Source organism: Nipponia nippon, unplaced genomic scaffold (assembly GCF_047370975.1).
Source record: "Nipponia nippon isolate SJK-2023a ecotype South Korea unplaced genomic scaffold, ASM4737097v1 scaffold_4, whole genome shotgun sequence".
NCBI lineage: Eukaryota > Metazoa > Chordata > Aves > Pelecaniformes > Threskiornithidae > Nipponia > Nipponia nippon.
Genome location: NW_028262358.1, coordinates 27,500,308 through 27,526,184, shown reverse-complemented (window position 1 = coordinate 27,526,184; position 25,877 = coordinate 27,500,308). Strand labels below are relative to the sequence as shown.

The following is a 25,877-nucleotide window of genomic DNA, read 5'->3' as shown; positions in this document are numbered from 1 at the left end:
AAGCATTTATATGGTACTCAAACACTAAATGTATCCCTTTATTAGCAGCACTGCACATACACTTTCAAACAAGAAGAAATTGCTATAAGGATGAACCTATTCTATTAATCACTGAATACAGTAAGAAGGATATGCAACGTTTGGAATTTATTAGAAATTCTTAATCCAATGAAATCTGAATAAAATGAAAAATGTTAAACTAAAGAACTACTTTGATGGAAAAAATAAAGCATTTAATCTGAACAGAAATGTGTTGGTAAGGTCATATCAGCAACTGTGAAACAGAAAACTCATTTTGAGTATTACTGAAAACATTACATTTTGCCACTGTTTACTACACTACTGTAAGTCCAGACTAAATCAGTTTCCTGCTTAATAGCTTTTGAGTACACCACAAAATGTAAGAAATTAAATATTTTTCTCATCATACTAATGAATATGTTTTGTCGGGAATGTAAGAACTGCCCTACTGAATCAGACCAGTCATCCACCTAGCCAAGCATTCTGTCTCTGACAGCAGCACCAAGGGATGTTACTTAGAGAAAATACGCAGCTTAAGTCCAGCCACAGCCTGAGGTCAATCCCCATTTAATTCACCTGCATCTACAAACCTTGGGAATTAGGAATGCTAGACAGTAAACCTCTCTCTGTTCTCCTCAGTACCCATTTATGGAGCCATGGTCCATAATTTTTCTAACCCTTTTTTTTAACCTGCTGATATTGTCTGTTCCCACAAAATTTGTGTAACTAAATTTCCAGGGGCTCTCTAGCCACTTTAAAATAGTTAAGGTACTGCCTTATAAACTGATCTGTTTCATTCAGTGTCCTCTAGTTCAAATACTCAAGCAGCTGATGAATACTGATCTACTTTAGCCTTAACTATCATCTTCATGATTCTGTACACAAACAGTTAAAATAATAAACAACTCCTGCTGATGTCTTTGGAAATCTAAGTCAAACTTGATTCTATGAAACGTAAGATTTTTCGTTCTCATAGTTTTCCTGGCACGCTTTTATTACGGCAGCACATCTTGTCATCTCAGCTAGTAAGAATATACAGAGACAAAACTTCGGTCTGTAACTGATATATTTTTAACTTTCTCTAAAAGATGCAGGTGCTTACATTATAGTGAATACTTTAACAAACTAAGGAAACATCCTAAGGATATCCTAAGTAAAATGTTCTTCAAAAAGTTGCTTACAAAGATTGTTTATACTTTATAAAATTTACTGACACACACATCTAGTAAGTACAAAACACTATCTAAACAATTTTCAATCAGCTTCATTACCACATACTTTAAATCACAGAATTGATCAATTATACTGAATGAATCCCTATACAATGTGTATTATCCACTCTGCTGTGCAACTTATCACATATCAAGATATCATATTTAAATAGATTTCACCTAAAGTCAAGCGATTTACAGTATGATTACAAGGGCAGCACCAATATGCTTACAGAAAACACACAGGATTATCTACCATACGCACATGCACCTTGCACACAGGTATCTAAAGGAAAACAGGTATCTGGAGGACAGGGACTCTGGAGTAACAGATACTGTTGAATTTACAGATATAAAAAAGTAGTAGGGTTTTTAAGAAGCCACCTACCAGTGTGATGTCTCGGGAAGCAGCAGCTGCACTCATGTGTAAACTCGGTTGCCTGACAGAACTACTGCAGTCCAATGCTCGAGCGAACGTGCCAACCGCACTACAACAGGAGAACAGTAGACAGTAAATGCATAGGAAGATGTAACCTCTTTTTTATTATCAGACTATGTCATATCTATAAAAGTGTCCTTTTAAAAATAAAAGTCACATACTGTTACTCTTAAGGTTTCAGATCTTTGCTAACAAAGGACAATTTGATAAAGACAAATCACCAAACACTGCAGTAAAAATTCTGACCTTCTCCCCCAAAAGTAACAACCTACATAAAAGAAAAACAGCATGGAAACAGAAGATACTCATAGAATTCTAATGTACTAACTTTTTAATGTACCAATTTTTTTTAAATTATGAAGTCAAAGATCTTACTCAGCTTGGGTTTTACAACCATGACTATTATTTTTAAAATTAAAAAGCCACAACACTGTTTAACAAATTACAATACAATTAAGAAAGGGGGTTCACCATGTTCCCATGAGGAAATTAATAGCATTTTATTCACTTCAGTAATGCATGTCTACTACTTCCATTAGTGAGGCAAAGAAAGCATCTTAGCTCAGTCAAAGGTACCTCCAGAATTCTAGTTTGTCACAGGTTTTAAGTAATAATGAAATAAATGGATCTCTCAGCCTACTTAACAAAAGCATTCCAGCATTATTGAAATGGACACGTTTTTTATCCAAACCTTTACCTTTTTTTTTTTTTCCACTTTTGTTGATGAATGGTACATGGCATTTATTGTACTTACCGGAGCAACAAAAGATAATGAATAGAGATGGAGAATTAGGGTGATAGTGACCGTTCTAAACTGCAAACTTTTCTTGGAAGCACACTACGTATCACGCCCCGTGAAGGGAAAGATGCGTAAGAGAACCTGACCGGGCTCAGCATATCGCACAGGAAAGGAGCAAAGATGCAGCGACACATGAGAAAGATTATTAATTAATAGAACAGAAGTTGCTCCAGTACCCTGAGTTGCATCATGACTCTTGAGGTGCACTGTGTCACTATGATATCAGAAAAAAATTATCTGTTGCAGTTATGACGTGATAGAAGTCCTTCTAAATCCAAAGACCCAATTACTCACCTAACATTTTTAATACAGTCTAAGCCTCTGGACTAAGGACTGGAGCCTCATTCAGCATCTACACTCCACACAAGTTCTAAGTGCAGAATTATACCAATGAGGAATGTCATTGACAGATCAACACACTGAAAGTGTCACGCTACTGTGTACTATAAACCTGATATTCAACAATAACATAACATAACATAACATAACGTGCATCAAGAGTTTAAGTCACTAAGGTGTATTATTGATCGTGGAGAAACTAGCGATAACATCTGTTACTGCAATTTTATCTTGAATCTCAAGATAAGTTTCAGTACTTGCTGCCAAAAACTTACAAGACACTGTTAAGATTCAACAGCAGTGATTCACACACTCAATTTATTAACTGCTTAAACTTCTAAAGGCTGTGGAATAAATAAGTTATATTCAAATGTTGTTTCACAACCTTTGCTCCCTCTTTGCAGAGATGGCAAATATGTGAGAAGAACACACACACACACGTTCTATTTTCTTTTCAAAAAAGTTTGGCAGTACATAAAACAGTATTTGACCACAAATCAGTCCCAAGAATAAGGCTCTATTGTGAACACATTTCCTGATAGTCAGTCAACCCCTTTAAACATGCTGGCATTGATAAGGGTTGTAGCTAAACAGTCTTTCCTGCGATCCTTCTGTCGCTACTGTTCAAACCAGTAAAGCAGCATGCGGCATGACTGTATTTCCCTTCTGCTGCTACCTACTAGCTTCTTATTTTCCTTTTGCATAATTAATGCTATTTTCTTTTGACCATATTTCTAAAATAAAATCAGAGTATGCTATGAAAATTACAAAGAGTATGTCCTCACAAGTCACTCTCTAGCACATCAAACTTTTTAGGCTGACTTCAGAGCCCAAGCATATATGAATTATGTTGCCCAGTATGTAAAGTAAAAATTAAGACACAATATAAAGCTAGGTTTATTTTGAATAAGTAATAAAGAGGTAAGAATTGATGCACTAGTTGACATTGCTTCCAGTGCTGTACTGAGTAGGAGAGGATCGCAACCGTCAGACGAACGCTGCATGGGAGCATGGAGTACATGACTGCAAAACAAATAAGAACCACCATAAAACACAGGCAGCGTACCACCTTGAGGGGGGGGACGGGGGGGGGTGTGTCTGGGGCTATATGTGGAAATCAACATAACCTTCCAGTTCACCTTTCCCTGTAAACTTCCGAAAAACAGCGACCTTTTCAGACGATCCAAATAAGTGTAGGAATTCTCGTTAAATAGTAACCAGTCTCAAAACTTATTTAAGTGATATACAGTGCTCTGTATAATCTAGCCATGCAATCCAAATCCAAAATTAATTTTAGAAATCATTAAAATACCTCAATTTTACGTTTTTCCATTTAAAATACAGATATGAGGAACATATTAATACAAAGGTCAAATATTGCCTTTGTCATTTTTCCTTGCATACTTTTTTCCTAATAATACCACCAAAGAATTATTTTTAAAATGTTAAAAGGAAAAAAATAATAACTAACCAATGCCCATTTCCAGAAGACACACTATTGTCTTCACCCACCTGCTACCAAAATAAAACTCAGTATGAAGCCAACGCAGGCTGTTTAAATTATTTTTTTTTAAACAGACTCTTTAATGTAAATGTTCCACTAAGTTGGTGGAATCCAAATAGTAACTGTAAATATTTAATTGAAACTATATTTAATTCAATAATAACAATAATAAACTCATGTAACCAATGAAATGTGCTCAGCAAGCTAGTCACAAATACGTTATTCAATGAGTAATTAAAGTACTGAGACTTCAAACAGAAACCAACACTCCCCACGCCTCCCAAAATAAGCTAAAGCCAAAAGGCATACAGACAGTGAATTACACAGGTGGCAGAGAGATGGACAAGAATGATAAACAATTGGTGGTATCAGCAGAGACACCACTCTTTGCACAGGCTGTATCAGCAAGCAGGTGTAAGAGCTTTAAGGGCTACACCAAATGATCCAGTGTTACCTTAATTAGGCTTCCTTGTTTTAATTATCTTAAAGACCAGAACCAAGAACATTCTCTCAAGGACTTATAACAGAGATTGCAGCTGACAACTGTACAAACATAAAACAAATCAAGATAATACAGTGTCAGGATCTAAGACTTAGGAATAAATCCACAAATTCAGCAAAACTCAAGAATACCTATGCCCAAAAAAACCTGACAGTGAACTCTCTAGGGATGCAGTAGCTCATCATCATTTTGCTGTGCCTGTATGCCCTACATTCAAGCAAAACTTCGGATTAGGTATTGCACACAGAAAATACATTGCTCCAAATTTCTTATAACTCAAGTCTAAGGCATTAAAGGAAGTAATCGTTCAAATTTTTGCATAAGATTAGTATTAGTGGCAACCAATGAAATTATAAAGCAGCACACACAGGAGACTGTCATAACACATTTCTAAAGATTCAATTGCTCATCAGTAACTAGTTCTGAACAGGGACGTTATTTACCAAAGAAAATCTGGAACCACTGCAATTACACATCAGGATAAAAATAGTCACTAGTCTCCCAGGTAGCAAGAGCAGTCCAGCATGAACTCAGACCCAGAAAGTTCTGGATCCAGGCCAGTAACTCTGTTTTCTTCTACCTTGTAGTCTCAAAAATCGAGCTGATACATAGATCCTTTTAGATCTGAGGAAGTTTATTTTAAAATTTTTCACTTTTATACATTGTTTCTCTGTTTCAGTGATACGAGATGAGTAATGGGTATACTCTGGACAAATCTGTTTAAAGTAAACCACCCTCTGTGCATACATGAATCTGCAAATTCACAGTTTTCCTCACATACTTGCAAACTAATGCTATGCCTCACCTCAGAGTTAATGTTTTTGAGGAAGATAATTAAGTGTATCTTTGGTGGTTTCCTACATAGTAGGAAGCGTTTTGTTTTCGTTATTATTACATCAATGTTCTCCTCTACTGTGAGTTGGAAATGGTCCTAAAAGATGACCTCTTCCACTGCTATCAATAACAGAATTTACAAACAGCCAATTAATATCCGATTGCTCCTTAAGAGAGTCTCGAGATACTTAAAATCTTGGAAAGAAGAAAAAAAAAATACTTCTTCAGTGGAGATATGTGTCACTAGTACAATATTAATTAAAGCTGTAAAATACCCCTGAGATTTTTACTACTGGGTAATACAAAATCTGACGTGAAGAACATATTCATAGTAAAATGATGCTGTTCCAAAAGACACATTTTTCTTGCATTTCTAAGCAACTGTCTGTACAGTGCTATGCTTCATTATGATCACTTCAGATATTTAGAGTGCAAAGGGAGATGACATGATAAACATGAAAAGTCACCTACCACTGTTCTTTCTCTGAAAGAGTCTTGAAGTCAGGGTAGGGGGTGGCATTACATATAACGTCCCCTACACACCACAACTAACCTTCAGTTTCATTACTAAATGAAAAGAAATGGAACATATGTGAAATCTTTATTATTCGACAGAAATAGAATCTGATACATACAAGTACTTTAATTCACAGGATATGATTTAAGCGATCATCTGTACTCCATCCTGCAATTTCACAGTCACAGAGGAGGAGATTTACAGCCCCCAAAAAGCAGGTCCAGGAAAATGCTGCTGCAGAAATTTTTTCTGTATAATGCAATAGATCAGAATTCATTAAAAAAAGATGCAAAAAGAAATTAGCTCCAACTCTGAATTAGTTGTTTTCAAATTAATTTGGTCAAGAAGAAATATAGTAACACAAAATGCACAAAGGAATAAACGTGTATTGGCCAAGCATGACAGACGGGCAGAAACACGGTATTTTTGATACTCCTAGTCAACTGATGTGAACATATTTCTCCTTTTTATTGCCAAACCATCTTCCTATCATTAGATACTGTAATTGACCTTGCTAGCAAACATCTAGTTTTGTGAGTGCAGCTTGGCATCAAGATTTTTCACCATCTTTACTGCATAATTTTATGTTACAATTCTGCCATTAAATTTCATTACCTCTTTAATGAACTCCAATTCATCTTACTTCTCACCACCTAAAGAGAATCCAGAAGCACACTAATATTGAAGATTTCAAACCAGTGACTTTTATGTATTTATTTTCATTGATGAGCTTTGGGAGTTTTGTCTACTGTCACTGACTACACTGAATTATCTTGCAAGAACAGAGTACTACTATTTGAACGCACTTTTAAATGTTTTTATTTATTGTTCTCAGTTGATGAGTGTATTCTTTTCCTCAATATGATGAAAAACACATTGCTAGTTGAAGCTGTATTGTATTCCCTTCCTCACTGTAGGATAAATTCGTGTAAGAAATAAGCCTCCATATACCATGAGCTCTTACAACTAAATCAATAGTAACGAACAGAAAATTAATATAATCACTGTCTTAGAGAAAATGGGAAAGTGGAAACAAGACAGGAAGGATCAAGCTTCAATTCAGAATGACCAACACGTACTTCTCCATTTTTCTGTGATTTTACATCAAAAAATAAGCAGGCATTCAAATGAAGAGAAATATGTTATGTTAGCCAGAGGTATGCAATGCCATTTTAATTTCAAAGTAATCAAAGAACAAGATTTTAAGGTAGAGATGCAATGCTTTAAGGCTATTTTAATTAGTGTTCAAAACTCTGTTTTAGTTGGAAATAAGCTGGGACCACAAATGTCTGGAAAATGGCTTTATTTAGAGATACAGTCCTTCCAGAAGACTATGTTGATAATCTAGTTAGATGAAGCAGAAGAAAAGAACTAAGTTGTTAACTATTTCACTGCATCATGAAGTACATAAACAGAACTAGAATGTACCAAAAACTTATCATGTAAATTATAGACCAAATTAGCAGATAGAAAGAAAATGGGGAAGGGGAAAAAAAAAAAAAAAAAAAAAAAAGAAAAAGAAAAAGAAAAGGGTCAGGTCTACGGCGCTCAGCATCTGTCCAGGCTGGAGCCCACAACTCCTACCACATTTGAGACTGGTCAGGACCATTTTTGACTTCCTGACAAATTAAAAAAAAAGATAGGACTATTGTGATATACACACAATAGGGAAGTTTGTATTTCCTAATACTGTGCAACTTGGAACAGAGTTAGAAAGAGAACATGAGATCTCACAAGAAAATGAAGCATTCCTTATATATTAGGAATGATAGAGACTGATGACTGGAGAAAACGGGGTGCATCTATATCAGTGTTTTAGTTCAAATTAGGAATGGAGTTTCAAAGCAACTGTCCTCAGCATCTTTACCTACTGCGCTTTAACCAACATCAAAAGGTATCTTGTAGCATACAAACGGGATATCTGTTAAGTTCAACAGTAGTTCCACATACTCATAGATATTTAGTCCATAGGACCAGATTAGAGTTAGCCTAAAAATAGAACTGCTCAAAATGTGCATAGTGTTGACGCTAGGTCCTCAGCACCAAACGTTTCAATTCTACAAATCCACTTCTACAATATTGTACTATTTGCCAGCGTGGGCAGATCTAAACTACTATTGCAGCTTCTCAGAGTCCTGTTCTTCGAAGCTAGTAGACACAGAAGAACTGTTGCCAATATACATGACAGAAGAAAAATTGGTTGATGAAGCTGTATCTTATCTGAATGGAGTAGAAAATGGTGTTGGAATTCTCATTGCTGGAGTATAAATGACAGTGCACTACCCAAAACACAACTCAAGACCAGAATACATTAGTCTGATGCCTCAAGCTTCTCCTAACAGAGGCTTTTGCTAGTTCAAGCAAGAGGCCCTTGCCCAAATCCACAGTCAAGCAAGACTGCTTAGGGAGCTCAAGGTTAAGGATCTTTCTGCTCAAGTACTCTTATGCTTTTTTCCAAAATCTCTATAGATTTTTCTGGCACTGCTACCTCCAATTTCTGAACAGGATAGGCATATTCTTCTACCTTTATATCCAGCAGATTATTACATACTAGGGCTTAGTGACAGGTCCAGACTGATCAGGCATATAAACCTAGAAAAAAAGGCCTCTCATTCCTGAGACAGTAGACAAACCTTGTAAGACTGGGAAAGCTACATGCCTTGAGGCCAAATATAAATGTTCTTGCAATGGGCAACACAAATAGAAAGACAGAGTATTTAAACACCTTCTAAAGAACCAAAGCGTGCTTGTGTGATTGAGAAAGCTAACGCCTATAAGGACAAAAGCAACTCTTCCTTCAACCAGAGCAGACTGAAAAAACTGAGAAATACCTGATGCCTTTGATGCAGCATGTAAAAAGGATCATGTGAAAATGCTTTTATAATTTCAAATACAGATAAGCATACACACACTTAATCAAAAGCACATATAGAAATGCATTTAGGAAAAAGTTCTTATTGTCAGAATTTCAAATTTGCAAGACTAAACATAACTTCCAGGACCCAGAGAAATACCATTCTCATTGGAAACCCAGCAGGCACGGCCAGTGCCAAGTGAACTGCAGTTAGGCCACAGCAGAAATATCTTCTGAGTCTGTAAGCACAGTCTACCAGATCATAACACCAACTCCACTGTTACTGAAGCAGCTTTTAAGGGTCCAGTATAATGAAAGCCTTTACATGCAAGCACACAACATACTGAATTTAAAGCTGCCACAATCATCATAGGAGAACTGTTTCTCCAGAACTTGGTGAACAATCTGTCTCAGAAGCACTTAATGCAACAGAAATGTGATCTTGCAGCCTGTGAATACAAGTACATAGGAGCTTGGAAAGAGTTCCTGTCTGTTCAAAAGCAGCTTACAAAGATGAATGGAGTTTTGTGGAAGAACATCAATAAAGTGGTACCTGAGTAACAACATCTGATTACAGATGATCATTAGGGATTGCTGACCACAAGATCTTGCATAGCTACAATTAGTCAGCTATGACCAAGACCCATTCCTGCCATAACAGAAACCTTTTTTAGAGAAATTTATCAACTTCAACAAATGCAATCTTGTTCAGGGCACAGCATTGCACAGGATGTCTTAAATAAGGGGTCAAAGAGAGAAGAATGTTTTCCTCTAAAAATTTCATTTATTCTCTGTCACTCCCAGTAGACTGCTTACTGGTACACTCCTCCAGAAACATTTTCAGCTGCACAGTATACTACCTCAGCTCCCCAGAGCGGCTGCAAAACAGGGAGTGGAAGGATGTTCAGGCAACGAATGAACTCCTCAAAAACACACATAATCTTCAAACAGATTGTGTTTTTAAGGCACCCCATAACAGTCTGCCCATACATATCCAGGTATTATATTGCTGGTGATAGAGGTAGTTCTGTTTTCTGGGTTCAGTTCTATGGAGGTACCAGGGCATTGTGATCTTCTGAATAGATGCATGTTCGCACCTATACCCTTCTGGCTTCCTTGGAAATTCAACAGGGGCAGACCATTTCTACTACTGCATAGAAAGGATACAGCACTACAAAGTGGGGCAGCATCTGGACTGTAAAACAATAAATCAGCAACCCATTTCACCATACAAAAGCTGCAAAATACAAAGCAACTTCTCTCTCACTACCTTCCTTCCTGAAATGCTTTGCTCGAAAGGGAGAAAGAGTAAAGAACAGAAACTGGAAATGACGTAAAAGGATTATTTGCCTAAGAAGATTTGAGACTATGCTCTGCAACCTGGTTACAGAAAATACAGGAGATGGAGCAATTCAGGATAAAATCCCTACATTAGCTGTGATTAACAGTTCTCTGCCATCATTAGAACAATATCTTTGTACTACATTTCTAAGTATGAATTACAGGACAGGTGAAACATGCTGTATCTTATGAGTGTAGAGTTGTCCTTCAGTAAGAAGTCTATAAAATTTTGAAAGGTTTTTTTTTTTTAAAGTAGAGAAATTATTTTTAAAGGTATTTATGAATTCCAAGGGCTTTGATCTTCCTCTCATAAATCTGCATAATCATACATTAATTTATAAAACTGAACTGACCAGACTTTTTTCACTAATGAAATGCATCACTTCCAAACTTTTATTTCAACATTCATCCAGAATAATTGCACTACATATTATTCAGCTTATATGCAAATTGGACAAGTTCTGCATCCATTTCATTTGCTAACATCTTCTTTATTTCTAGTCTTAACTTTATATTACACTACGAAATTCCAAGTACTAAAGTACAAGACTGAAATATTAGCACTGAAATCCTGTTTCATTTACTCTGAGGGGAACACAGACTGATGTCTATATTTAAAGTATGAAATTCTACTATAACCTGAAATACAGGCAGTGTAGCATTATTCCAAAACTCACTCCCTTTTTCTCTCTTCTGTATTGGTAGCTTCAATAAATATGCAGAAGATTATGGTCTGATTTTCTGTTTTAGCTAACTGTGGGAAAGAGAAGGGCTCACAAAATGGCAAACAAGTTGAGTAACATGATATAGGGGAATAAATAGTAGGAAAAGGAAAAGGAATTTTTTTTATTAGAGGATTTTAATCTTACCGTGCTACAACTAAAAACTGGTCAATCTGACGGTCAGTAAGGGGGCTATCTGGATCCCATACTTTTACTTCCAGCTTTGCCTGTTCTCTGTCATCTAATTCTCCTGTCAAAAGGTAGATGGGACAAAACACTTATTACTCACAATGTTTTTCTCTGTGTATTTCTTGTACTATGTTTAAAAGAGACATTGTACATTTTTAAACACACACAGACAGCACTTAACAATCAGCAGTTATCCATTTAAATTCCATAATGCAGCATCAGTAAAATAAACATCTTCCCTTAACATCAGCATTTCAATTTAAGGAGGCATTCTTAGGAGGTGTAGTATCAAAGAACTTTAATAAAATGTGATTATAAACTTGAAACCATAGCCTAAGTAACCAGTGGTTTCTTTAAATTGCTTCTCAACTATATCAAAGTTACGGTTTCACTGAAGCCATATTAAAAATCATTTTATACTTAGCCAGCTTTAGCAATTAAATTCTGTCCAATTTGTATTCTATGCCCCCAAAACAAAAATCATTATGAAAAAATGCTGTCTACTACATTTAATTATTTTTTTTCACCTCTTGGTCTCAGCCACTACATTCATCTGTACTGTTAACACAAATCATAATATTAAAATTGCTGCGTATGTTGACTAGTTATATCCTCTTATAAAATAATATATAAGATTACAGCACAAGAAAGTTACTATATACTATATCATGATTTCCCAACTCCATTTGTCTGAACAGAGCAATTTGTGGACATGCACGTGGTCGCAACAATGCTGGTGGTTTCCAAAATTTAATTTGCCCTGTATTCATTATTAAAAGAGCGTGGGTTTGTACTGCTTGGAAGAACAGTGAAGCGTGAAGACGCTGCAATGATTCACGTTCATATGGAAGCCTAAATCTTGGCTTGACTACTACACCAATAACTTCTACTGCAAAATGAGAAACATTACAGAGGCTGATTAGGCAGGCAACACATGTTCTACTAGTATGAGAAGATTTATCTATGGGATGCGGCCAACACATCTGGGGTCACAACAGATGACAAGAGCAAAGTTAGAATCATTGTCTTTCCTTGGTATTTTAGAATACAAGCATGTTCTTCCTTCAGTGAACATGTGAAAAACACCAGCGTTTGGTTGGATGCCAGTACTTTTATGAGCTAGTACGAGAATAAAAACCTGTTCTCAAATACAGTTGTTCCATTTCCTTTGAAAATCTAGGCTGTGTAGGTGAGCACGCAGCAGGATCACTTTAGTCTGTGTTATTTCTTCTGACTTAATGAAAACAGCCAGTCTAAACACACGTAGTATCATCAAGACATGAAATAACCTGTACACTTTAGAGTCTGGAAGCAGAGTGCAAACCAAGCACTGGCTTTTCTGAAATGTGATCGTATCTGGCGAGTTTCTCTAGCACACTCATTCTGGAAAGAAACGAAAACTGTGGCATATATTTATTCCTACCAAATACACAAGTTAGAACTGCACCATGCTGTCTGGCTAATGTTTCAGGAACAAAGTTCACAGTCACATTCTCAGAAAAATGAATACATTACTTTCTTCTGATATAATATAGGCAATAAAGAATTGTCTGCCTAACGGGACTTATGCTTCTGTTTAAGCTAATTCACATTCAGTACTGGAGACAAACTAAATTTCTGGGAATCTTGGGTAGGATTTTAGGTCTATAAACTTATTCAATGGACTACACACTTGTCAATACATTCATTTTTTCCATCTGTGACAGACGCATTGTGGGTGATGTTCTACATTTTATAAATAATCTCTGAGCACTTCATTTCAATCTGTTAATATATAGTTTTTAAACATCTTTAATGTTAGTTAACTGTTTCAGGACACCATATCCTGGAGATCGTAACTGTAGAAGTATGACAAAACCCAATACTCAGGCAGGGTATACTTCTCACAAAGAGAAAACATCATACAAGCACAGCGTAAGTATTCAAACAAAACATGTCACTCTCCTGCATCAAGTTTGCAAAAGATGAAAAAAATTGCAATACTAAATGTCTTACTTCAATTAGAGGTAATTAAACAATTGCTACTACAAAATGTGGTTCTAAATGTTAATAAAGGTAAATCTGAAATATTGCCAAACAGTATTTTGTAATGGCAGTAGACATAAATAGGATACGAGCAACGGAGTATCTATACCAAAAAAATCCAAACACATATAATGTAATATTTGCAATATTAAATATTACTTCAACAATGGTAGACAAGAGGTTTCCAGAAGATATGTGGTCTCTGCCAAACTGCACTTAGAAAAAATGCTTCATTCCCGATTTTCCACTTACATTGCAGGATATTACCACTTAAACAGGAAGAAAAGTAACATAAACAGATCAAATCATGGAGTCAAGCGGTGCTGTAGAAATCTTTGAAAAGTTGATTTCAGGAATAAAAATTGTGTTTACTTCCTTTGAATGTGCTCAAAGAATCAGTATAGAAGGATCACATAAGATAAACAGGTCTTCTTTCCAGAGGTCTTCTTTCAAAATAGTAATTATAAAAACCCCTCTGTTTTCCTTGAGCTGTCTGTCCTTAGTTAATCATGCCTATACTTTATTCTACAGGATTTTTAACATGGCTGACCCCTTTAAAACTACAACACAATTTCTCTGTTAACACCTCTACATTTATCTTTTATATTGCTGAAGTTGACATAGAACTATAAGACATTCAAACTGAACGGGTATCAAAGTTGCCATAGTATTCATTCCTTATGCTGCAAACTCCAGGACACAAATGGAATGGGGGAGTTTAATTTTTAACATTTTCAGTGTTGCATCGGAGAAAGTTCTCAGGTTCTGTTCTACAAGTGTTACCTTCCCTCACCACCACTGACATACCAATTAAGGCTTCTGAGAAGTGCTAGGCTGGTTTTTTTAATGGCTGGTATGACATACCAGTGTATCCAATTTATTTTGAGCACTGCTTATAATTTTATTATAGCCAATCTAATCCTGAAGATTAATTTTACTGGAAAACATTAGTAGATGGCCAGAAATATGCCTGGTTTTCTCCTCATGAATCATTCGATGTCTTACTTCTCATTGTTCTCTTCTAGTAACAAGCTAAAAGTTTTTTTTTCCCTCTCTCAAAAAAAAATTTGAAAAAAATTAAGTTCTGCATTTCGGTTAGTCATTTTAAACAAAGGAAAGCATGATACACACACACACACACCCCGCCAAAAATAATTGTAAGAAAAATTTTACAGAACAGAAGTAAACCAAATGCAACTTTTAACTGAATGCAATTAAGATGAACTGCAAGAAACTAAAGATCTACTTCGGCAGTCTTTTAGACTTCTCTTCCTGCAGATAAATACCCCCAAGGTAATTAGTACATCAGATTCAGCATGATTCTATGTTCTTCTTATAACATAGCCAACTAAAACAAAATAACTTGCAATGTGAACTATGAACATTTCCTTAAGAGTGCAATTCTTTTATTTTTACAGATATATAACAATGCTGCAATATTGTATCCTTTTAAGAAACTGAAGTATGAAATCTATAAAAGTTGGATTTTTTTAAAAAAATGGTTTTCAGGGAAACAATGCCAATTCCATTTTTAAGGACAAACAGTTGATGAGGTATCTGACTGAAAAATAGCCAGGACAGTTTTTAGAGACACCACTTGTCAGGTGCAACGTCTTATTTTTGTATTTTGCAAAATTTACGTTATTTTTCAAAATACCTTTTTATTTTCCTTTTTGAAAAGTAATTTAGCAGTCACTTCAATCCAAACATATAAACTAAACACCTGCAGTGCTCAGCTTTCTGGGTGAATCCATCTTTCATGATATGCAAAACAGAGGTACCAGCTGCTGGATCCTTCATCCCATGGGACAGAAAATCTGTAGTGGTGATTTTTTGGTCATAGTAAGGTGGCAGACATAGCCATGGACAGCAGTTAAACACCAGACCAATAGTTTGTACTGCACAAGTTCCTCCTACCGTGGAAATCCATTCAGGGCTTTATACAATCTCTTGAAATCAGCCAGGAGTTTTGACTTATGCATTAATTACTCAGACTCACTAAATACCTAAGCACATAAACATGAAGGCCTTTGTAGATGTTTATATTCTTAAAGCTTGGCACATATCTAAGAAGTAAGTTCAGTGTCTTCATCTTTGTGCCCCAGTTTTGTATCTGTGAAACAGGAATACCTCTAAGCTACACTGCAAGGATGCAGAAGAGAGACTTGTCAGTTCTTAACCTCCCTTAGTCCAGTTCAGCACACAACAGAATGAAATTTCTGTTATTGGAATACAGGATCAGATTTAGTAGATATAGAAGATTTTTGCCAGAACTCTTCAGCAGCATACTAACTGCAAGTAAACCTAAATGTCTTTTTGAACATAGCTTCATATGCTATATAACATAGTAAAAATAGCCAACTAATCACTGAAAATGAGGCTTCAATTCATGAACCACCTTCTCATCCTGCTATTTAGACTGCCTGTCTGCAAACTTTTTTTCTAACTTAACAGATGAGAAAAATAGCATCACACTGGGCTTTCTCATAGTGTCTAGTTATGAACAAAGTTCCAGATATTAAGCCTGTCTGTCTAAAGTAAAATCTGAGCTTTCTCCTTCAATGAAAAGTTCATTAGTTCCCCTCTAAAACACTCAGCATATTCATTCTGCATAAAAAGAATTATACATTCACACACAGAGGTTAATTGTCACCAAACATCACATGGCTTTTGACAAACAACTGGGATACACACACACACACACACACGTACAGCTTAACTGAGAAAGACGGTTACAAAACTTCGAAGTAATTGCCACTGGGAAATAAGTTTTACATGAGGTATAGAAGGAAAGACATCTTTCAGATGGATGTACGAACTTTATCTACTGACACTTAATGAGTTCAACTCTGCATAAATTGAATTCGAAGTAAACAGCCAGCTGACTGTTGGTCTTAACTAACAGAAATTATAACCCTCTCACTATAAACACTCTGCAGACATAGAATTCTTATTACTCATTTTTGGATTTTTTTTTTTTTAATGATTTGTGATTCTCACCAGTACTGATCATCAAAAATCATCCAGAAAAGTTCAAAAACTTACACTCAACTCTGCAAAAAATAAAACCAAATTATGTGCAAATAACTTCTCTGATTAAAGTAGCATGAGAAAGCTTAGATTTTAAAACTGTAGGCAAAAGGAAAATTATCTGTTTACCTTTCAATTGCAGAACAATTCCCCCACCTTAGCTTGCCTGACAGATGTATATCCAAGATTTCAACTAGTCATTCAGATAATGAGTTGTATATTTACATAAATCTTATAGTAAAACTCAATTTATGAACATAATGCATGTATGAAGACCAGAAATGAAAAACAGGCTATGTAAAGACTACATGTACAGAGACTACAAATGACAGATACCAGGTGATACAAGCCCATTATTTGTCTACAGCAACTTAAACTGCTACTGAGCATTTTCTAAGCCAATAAAACATGCATAGTCCAATCGCCTTCTATCCTCTAGAGCTCTAGTCTATAAAAAAAAATTCAGTCATTTTTCACTTGAAAAAATCCCTTTTGAATTAAACTGCCTCCAACTCCAACAAGCTTAGAGCTCTCCCACTACTCATAAATCAACCACTGATGATCAAAAGACAAGGCCTTACAATGCACGCACAAGAGCTTTAGTTCATCATGTTCTAAATTCCTAGAAATAAACAGAAATAATGAGAACTGGGCTCAGAATAAACTCAACTGTAACCACGCAGTAATGACAAACTTTTCCATAATGCTGCATCAAGAATGGCTGGCTTATGGGAACGTCCAGTGCCAGAAGAAAGGAACAAATAAGGTTGCCTCTTTCTCAAAACCCTGCAGAACAGTATGCAAAAAGGAACTTCCAGAGGTCAGAGAACATGAAGGCATAATGCCCTAAAATCATACCATTCCTCGCTTTATAGTCCTTACATTAAATCCCATCTAGGTAGAATCCCCACTGTTACAGAAATGAAATAATAAAAAGTCCTTCCATTTCAGTTTTTTATGGCAATTCTAAAGGCAATGACCTAAATTAATATATTGCATGAAACTACGAAGTCACCTTCAGTTCAAAGGCAAGGACAAGTATTCAACTCATGAAAAGACACCTGAAATTCACCTTTATTTTGGAATTGGCTTCTTGTACTCCTTTCATATCTGTCAATAAACCTGTACAATGTGACTTGCACCAAGATTCCCCACCCCTCACCCCCATTTTTCATTATTTTTTTAGTTGGTAGACAGCAGTGGTCTAGCACTTATTCCAATCTGAATAAAGAAAGATTGCAACTGTTTTTCTGAATTCCTGAAATAACAACACATGAGATAACACAGTTTTCAGGAAAGCATAGTGAAAATGATTCTGTGTATAAATAATAACAGTACCATACTACACATGAATAGTAACAATATTGAAAATACTTGTTTTGGAAAGAGGGATACCGCAATGCACAGACACTGTACTCTTCAAAAAAAGCCCACTACATTAAAATGAAATCTCTAGTCCTGCAATGTTTTTTTTTTTTTACATAAACTTAATGTTATGAATATGCAAATTCCCTTTGACTATAGTATTCTAAAGATAAATAGGGCTATTCATTTGCATAAATTTAAAGAAAACATAATTTAGGGAAGAACTTTTTCTTTAGAGTGAAATGCATTATGACTTATTCAAGTGTAAAAAACATTTCATCTGCATCTGATATTTGTTTTTCATCTTCTACAGAATAAACTCAAAAGCAAATCAGACTTACACTGAAACAGCAAAGGAAACAAAAATGTGAACTTACAATAAGTCCATTTAGGCAAAGTTACTGAGGTAGAAAAAAACAGCAAAGTCAATTAAACCCTAAGATGTTGCTGCTTGAAAGGTGATTTGAGCGCTCACTGCGATATGTTATTTGGGATAATAAGCACATACAAGGCATACCATAAATAACTGTATACTTCATAAGACTGACTACCTGACAGAAGTCATTTAGTATTTGAACAATCTCAGCCAAGGCTTTATAGCTATTATTAATAAAGAAACCTTTCTGACAGCAATCATGCACAACCTTCCACACCAACAACACAGCACAGACCATGCCTAAGTCTCCTCAAGAAGCTAAAGACAGCAGAAATCATGGCTCTCTTGTTATGAAGACTAAAACTCCAACTGACTTCTCTTCAAGTATAAAGCAAACTTGAGAAAGGTAGACCCGCTTTTACAATTTGGGGCAGGGACAGGGGAGTAAAAAAAAAAAAAAAAAATTCATTCCAACAATTCCCAAGCAGAACACCCGAAATAACTCACCTCAACTGTTGAACATTTTTTTCTAAGATGTAATCGCTAAACAGCACAATTTCCAACTCTTCTAATTTATCATTTGACTAGGAACACAGAAATTGTGAATCATCTGAGAACTGAAGCTCAGAAATTTCCACTACCACATTATGTAAGAATATTCTAAGTATAGCAAGTATACAATAAAAGGAAGAAAAGAACCAACTTAATCCATGCAACTGCTTGTTTGATCAAAATTATACATGCACTTAATACCTCAATGAATTGTACTGAAAAGCAACAAATATTTTTAAATAACATTACTGAAAAGACTTCATAAAATGCTATGTTTTATAATGCGAAGCTTCCAAATACCTAATTGAGCTTTTGTAGTATATGTGGCTGCAACCCTAAACTACTGATTTTCCTTGCATCTGCAAGGTTAGGCAAAAGTAAATGAAGTATTTACTGAAAACAGGCACAAACAGGCCATTTACATGTGATTTGTTTGTTTAATTTATAGTAAAACTGATAAAAGTCTATAAACATGCATTTAATTGCCCAGCACATAAGTCACTAACTCGGCTCCTTAGTAGACAGACTGGTGAGACTGATGTAGAGGATATTATAATCCTATCAAAATTTGACATGAAAAACATTGTAAAGAGTGTTTTACTATTTGTGATGATCACACATTTGACAGTTAATTATGAAAAATTTACTCCACTGAGCTTAATAACAAGAAAAAAAATCACACAAGCGACTACCACATTTAAATTTGCTAACCCTCAAGAAACAGCTCCTTCTTTTAGAAGGTATTATAGAAAAACTTTTCATGTTAACTCAAAATCAAAAGTGCAATCAACAGAAACTCCATTTGAGAACAAAATATATTTGAGTAGACATAAACAGGAGTTTTATTCTGGTGTATTACCTTTGTCCAGATTCACCTCATCTAACCTTAAACATCCTCTGATCTATTTTAGATATCCGTCCTCAAATGAGATGAATCAAGCTTAGGCAACATTCTTCTGCTCTGACCATAAAGGTAAGTCTTACTGGGTTAGCACAATCACACCTTTTCTGTCTCGTACTCTGTTCCAATTTCCACAAGAAGGAACTCCTGCATCTGCTTGTTGTATCTTTTGTTTCACTCATTCCTTCTGAACACTTCATTAAAATAGAAAGCCATCATCTTTCAGTTGAACCAATCACCGTCAGAGATCTCTCCGCTTCTGGCATATTCTGACTGATATTTTGAAATGATCATTTATTTTACTACTAACTTACTACATTTTCCAACAACTTAGAAGCATCAATGCATTTCAGACTGAACTTGGTGGAACAGATTTCTACAAGGTTCCTGGGCATCTTCTTGAAGCAAATGCAAGTTAGGTATAAACATTCCCTTTTATACTTGCTCCTGAAGGTGATTCTGGTACCAGAATTTGAGTTTTACTTTCTACTGTCTGGATCCCAGTGAGGTCATCTTGAATTGACAGGAAATCTGGTTTTAGACAGCAGACCATGGACACCCGAATTGCTGTATGTAGAACAAATGAGGTGCGCAAGCTACTACACAAACGAGTTCTTCCACCTCATCCAGAAAAGTACTTCATAGTTGACAGCTTTTTCCACGAAAATCTTTTTCTCGCATGCCTACATAGCGCTCATCGAAGAGCCTAAAGCTACTGCTGTTGTCACCTTCAGAGACACAGAAAAAGCAAATTTTTCTTTGATGACTGTACCTAAGCAACTGGGTTTAAACTAAATCCACTGATTTTTTTTTCTTGTAATTGCAATTTGGTTCACTCACAAATGAAACATTAACTGCTTCAGGACCACACGCCCTCAAAAACATCAACTCTCATAATTTCTTAAAGCCACTTAAAAACAAAAGGCTAAACATACACTATTTGTGAAATACTGAACTCAGGAAAAAAGAGGCAATATTTTCGCAATTTTATTTTCTAAGAACTATCTATTGTATTGATGTGTCCAATTCTCATATCCAGAAATTGTCATAAGACTGATCACTTAACACAAATTACAGACCATATTTTCTGAAAATTGACAGGACACTAAGACACAATATTTGTTTATCCTGTCAGACATTTCTCATAGCCACACATTATCTGTCTTCAGAGTCTAACAATTGCATGGCTCTCCAATTTTTAATACTTAAATATTAGAACACAGAATATTCTAAAAATATTTCATATTGCCTGATAAATTTATCTTCTCACAACAGAATGAAATCATTGCAACTACATCAACACTGATAGAGATAATCCAGCACACAGACTTTTGACAAGAGAATCAGTTGCACCATTCAAACAACTCCTGCAGGTCTCTGGGTAGCGTGAGTGATTTTCAATTTCAGCAGTGGTTCTTACAATAAATGGGAGTATCATGTACTAGGAAGTAACAGAACAGATCCCTCCTCATGAGATTACAGCTGGGTTCCACTATTCTAAAACATAGTTTCATTTATTAAATGAAAACAAAATTTTAGTGTATATGGGAAGCATTTAAAGAACCAGAAAATACAATACACCGAGTCTAAGCATCCTGTACCTTCATAGTGTTAAAAATCCAAACAGTATGTAGATGAGTTTCTTATTTGTCTCTTTAGTTGTAACAATTTTTAAACTCAAAATCCTGGAATTCCAATATTCCCAAACATTAACAGTCTTGAACTCTGAGTTTAATAGTTTCTATCTGATATGTCTGGTCTATTAAAAACAACATGCTTTTAAAACTGAGTTGCAGTAAGAAGCAAAAAAACCAGAGAAGACATTAGGAAATACCTCTAAAGGAATTATTTTGTTCTTTTTCAAAACAGAGAAAGGTTTTAGAAGTCTTGGATACAAGTTCTCTGAATGTCACCCAAAATCCACAGCTTGAATTACCCCAACTGCTCCCCTTCTTCCTATTAAATGCTCAGCTACTTGAACTCCATTAATTCTAAAATGCCTTGCCTTCAAGAAATGGAACCGACTGCACAGCAACTGCTATTTCGAGGCGCTCTCTGGATATTTTCAGATGTGCAAGGGGGACTCTGGGTTTTTATACAGATACTTTGAATATAGTTTATTATTTTATTTATTAAAAAGAAAAAAAAAAAGCTTTGAACAGAATGTCTTTCCTACAGGTTTCTTCTTCCTCCATTTCAGAGACTGTAATTTCTCTTCCTCTCTGTGTCTTAGTAAGAGGGTAGTCCTCTTCCCTACCAACTCCAAAACTCCTTGTACAGCTTTGTACTCTTTGTATGGCCAGAGAGTACCTAACTGCATCAGATTCCTGCTCCATAAAGAATTCCCCAGAACACAGTGGCCTCCTTTTAAACCTAGATACAACAGATAAGCGGCACTGGGCTAGGAACAGGGCTGCAGCTGGGACGGGACCATTAGCACAAGAAAAATTCCATGCAGCAGTACACAGACATCCCCGTAACAGTGACTCTAATTAAGATCAGCCCTCCAGGCTAATTACAACAGGGATTTGCAAACAGTTTGCCACTGCTGGTGGCAGTACTCGATTAGGACCAGCACTACTTAGTACTAGCAGCCAGTTCTCTAGATAAATCTCTAAACCTGATCATTCCCCAACACACCTGTCAAACTCTTGATGCTTGTCTCTTTCCATATACCTCTGCATGGAGACTAAAATCTCATTTCCCACCAACTGCCAATCAGCCCTAACCCTTCATGCATCCGTCATCACTTTTCCCACTCTAACATGCCTCCGTTTTGCCTAGTAACCTCTAGCATTCAGCATCCTTACAGCAGAGCCGGATGAGCTGCTGCTATACACAGGCAATTAATGAGCAGTAAAACATTCTTACCAGGCACTTTCCACTGTTCAGCTAAGCGTGTGCACACTGATACTGGCGAAGAGCTGCCACTGTGATGCTGCCCAGGATAACATAGGTTGGGAATCTTTGTGTGCCCAAGGACACCTTTCAACCACCTGAACAACTTAAGACACGTAGAGAAAGTTCAGAGGTTAACCATCTAGCCATCTACAGTCTACTTTCTAGCTGGTGGCTTTGTGCTAGATCTCAGAAATTACCCCATGTTTTTACAGAGAGAGAAAATTTTTAAAGGTTAGTAGTTGCTCTGTTAACTGAATGCATGTTATACTTTTTCTTATATTGCAGTATTGTAATCTAATCATACTGAAGACTTTTTGGTAGGTATTAATGCTGTTAGCTTAACATTCGTGTTTGTGCTTCCTCATCTTTGGGTGTTCCTTTTATTTTTAGACTGAGATTTGCTAAAAGCTCAACATATCGTCTCAAGCCTTTATGGAAAAGTCAGCTGAAACTGAGCATGCTAATGGCAAGGACTGAACAGATACAAAGAAGTTATCTACTACCCAGCATCATCACTGGAGGGAAGGTGACTAAGCAGCAGTTTGAGGTTTCTCTTGCAGCTTCTCTTAATGAAAAATGACTGTAGGTAAGCACAGAAAAAGATGTGGCCTATGATCACCTTTCAAGCATAGGTGTTTTGACTAAATGACTGTCCACTCACGTACTTGTTTAATAAAAGGTAAGCTTCCAGTCCCAACTTTTTCTCTACAGATAAAAAAGCACTACCCCAGGATAAAAGGCAGAAGACCATGGGCTGTATCTCGTCAGTAGGTTGTTGAGCTGGAGAACCATAGTAGAACCGGTTCAAGCTGGAAAGGATCTCAGGAGGTCTCCAGCCCAACCTCCTCCTCAAAACAGGCTCAGCTGTAAGATCAGACCAGAGCTTTACCCGCTTGGGTCTCGAAGGACAGAGATGACACAACATCCTTGGATACTTGCTCCACCACCTGACCATCCTCATGGGAAAAAAATTTCTGCTCGTGGCCATTCTGAATACCCTATTTCAAGGTATGTCTCTTATCTCATTCTCCCACTATGCACCACTGTCAAGAACTTGTCTGTCTTCTCAACAACCTCCCCCCAGTCACTGGGGGGGCTGCTGTTGGTCCCCCCCTTTGAGCCATCTCTTCTCCAGGTTGAACAAGCCCAATTTCCTCAGCCTGTCCTTGCAGAGCAAGTGCTCTAGCCCCAACAAGTGTGACGGCCTCTACTGAACTTACTTCAGTTTATTAATAACTTTCCCATATTGGGGGACCCAAAACTGGACGCACTATCTAGATGCGATTTAACAAGTGCCCAGTAAAGGGGGATGATAACTTTTCTTGATCTACTGGCCAGTGCCAGGTGACACAGCCCAGAATGCTGTTGGCCTCCTTCACTGCCAGGGCACGCTGCTGGCTTACATCCCCTTGCTGTCTGCCAGCACCCCAGGGCCTTCCCCACAGAGCTGCTCCCCTCAGCCCCTTTGTCCCCCAATACATTTCATACATTTATGAAATATAAGAATAAGAGTACCTTCATATGTTATAATTCTCCCTTAAGCTAGAACAAAATTAAACTCAAATCTCAAGCCACAGAGAAAGAAAACTGTCCCTGTGATTGAGACACTACCAGATGTAGGGTTAAATATATATTTTTTTTTTAATCTTGTCACTCTTCTTTCGTCTTCCTATTTGCTACAAACATTGTCCAGATTTCAGAGGGCATTCAAATGACTAAAGTTTTCTCAGATAATCAATAGAGTTAAAAGGTCTATAAACTACCTAAGGGTCTAAGACCTTGGCAATGTGATCTGTTTAAAAAGGGAGCAATTAAGAGAAATTCAAAACACAAAGCAGGACTAAATAAAATCTGTTAGTTAAAGGTGATAGCAAGTTGATCATATTCAGAACAATTTATAAAAGTATGCCTTTTAACCAGATAAAAATCATGATAATGACTTGCCCAAAGCAAAACCGTTTGCATTTTTTTTGTTTTGTTTTTTAACTTACTGGTCACGTTTTATAAGTTGCTGATCAAATACAGTAGGTGGATGCACCAGACAGCAGCTTCTGGCCATCACATGTAGAGAACCAGGTACCTTGCTCCTGGACTGTAGAGCAGGGATGCTTGAAACAATATACTCTTTGTCCAACTGTGTGCTTTGGTTCTCCAAGATAAACCTTTTTATTCTTTCTTTGTACAGAGGAGCGGAATGCTACCCCACACTGGAAACAGATTTGAAAATAAACAACTGCTATATTCACAGAACAAGCCACTGGAGAATGTGTTGTTAAAAGCAGAGAAAGGACCTTCTTTACTATCATACTAGCCAGAATTGGAGTCAATGCTGTAGAATATAGTCTCCTGTTCTCCACTGCAGTAAGAGCAACTAAAAAGACTCTCAAACTCTTCGAACTAGAGTCTAGAAAGACTGGAGCACTTGGAACTGGAGGGAGAAGGAAGGGTTTCACACAACCATAATATCATTTGAAGCTGACAACTTTAATCATAGTTTTACTCTCAAAGATCCTCATAACAAAAGTCATAAGAGACTGCTGAAAGAAATCTGGTCTGGTCTTTCTCCAAAGTCATAGTCTTCACTAAATGTGTAATCTAAGCAATTTAGCTAAACCACTGCAAACAAAAGCAGCATAGATGAACAAGGCTTAGGCATTTTCAACCAGATTTAAACTTTGTTTGTATTTGTTTACTGTAACTGCATAAAGAATTTACGATTCCCTGTATCTCAAAGTGGAAAAACAGTTGGATCTGTAATACTTTATTATGTATCTTGATTTTAATAAACCTTTTAGTCTTTTAGAAAGAAAACATTCCTTCCATTTCAGAAATTAAAGAGAAATAAAAAGTTATCCAGTTCACCCGTGGGGTGGGGTGGAGGGGAGAAGGTATGCTGCATTATCCAAAGTTTAGCCTAAGCACCAGGATTTGGAGCGTTTTATTCAAGGACAGAAAAATGGTAACATCAATGCAAGGAGGAAAAAAAAAAAAACCAACAAAAAAACCCAAACCTATTCCACAAAAAAAAATGCATATAGTTCTCCAATAAACACTAAAAAAAAAAAAGACAGTAGTCCACTCAGACAGAACATAAGTCATCACAGTACAGAGAAAATGCAAGCAATTTGCATTTTTAATCTACTAGAATACATCAGTATGTTTACATCAGAATAATGTTGATGAAGATGGGGAAGGGCTTTCACAGTTCAAAGAACTTTTCCATTTTTCAGCCACTTTGTGACTAGTCTCCTGAAAGCTAATCTGAACTGGCATGTTTTCAGTCATTGGATTTATATGCCAGTTACTTTTAAAATAAAATAACTGATGGTGTGTGAATCTTTGATTTTTCTGAATTTTTTTTTTTTTAAATGGCTTTGGGGATTTTCTGTAAAGATAAAATATGCCTACCAACAATCTTCAAAAAGGTATACTTCCTTTATGTTAAAATTCCCATG

The 25,877-nt window shown here is 36.3% G+C and overlaps 1 protein-coding gene across 7 annotated transcripts in view; it reads right to left on the bottom strand.

Moving 5' to 3' along the window:
• The window catches only part of MTA3 (metastasis associated 1 family member 3), a 144,195-nt gene that overhangs the window by 75,833 nt on the left and 42,485 nt on the right, over positions 1 to 25,877 (bottom strand). For all 7 annotated transcript variants that reach the window (XR_015708583.1, XM_087776211.1, XM_087776210.1 and 4 more), the window contains exons 7-8: positions 11,231 to 11,333; positions 1,621 to 1,720 (exon numbers count right to left, since the gene is read on the bottom strand). Coding sequence is in view for 6 of the 7 variants with exons in the window: in XM_087776211.1 (XP_087632337.1) it covers positions 1,621 to 1,720; positions 11,231 to 11,333 (203 nt within the window). In the remaining variant the exon portion in view is untranslated. The remainder of the gene's footprint in view (positions 1 to 1,620; positions 1,721 to 11,230; positions 11,334 to 25,877) is intronic.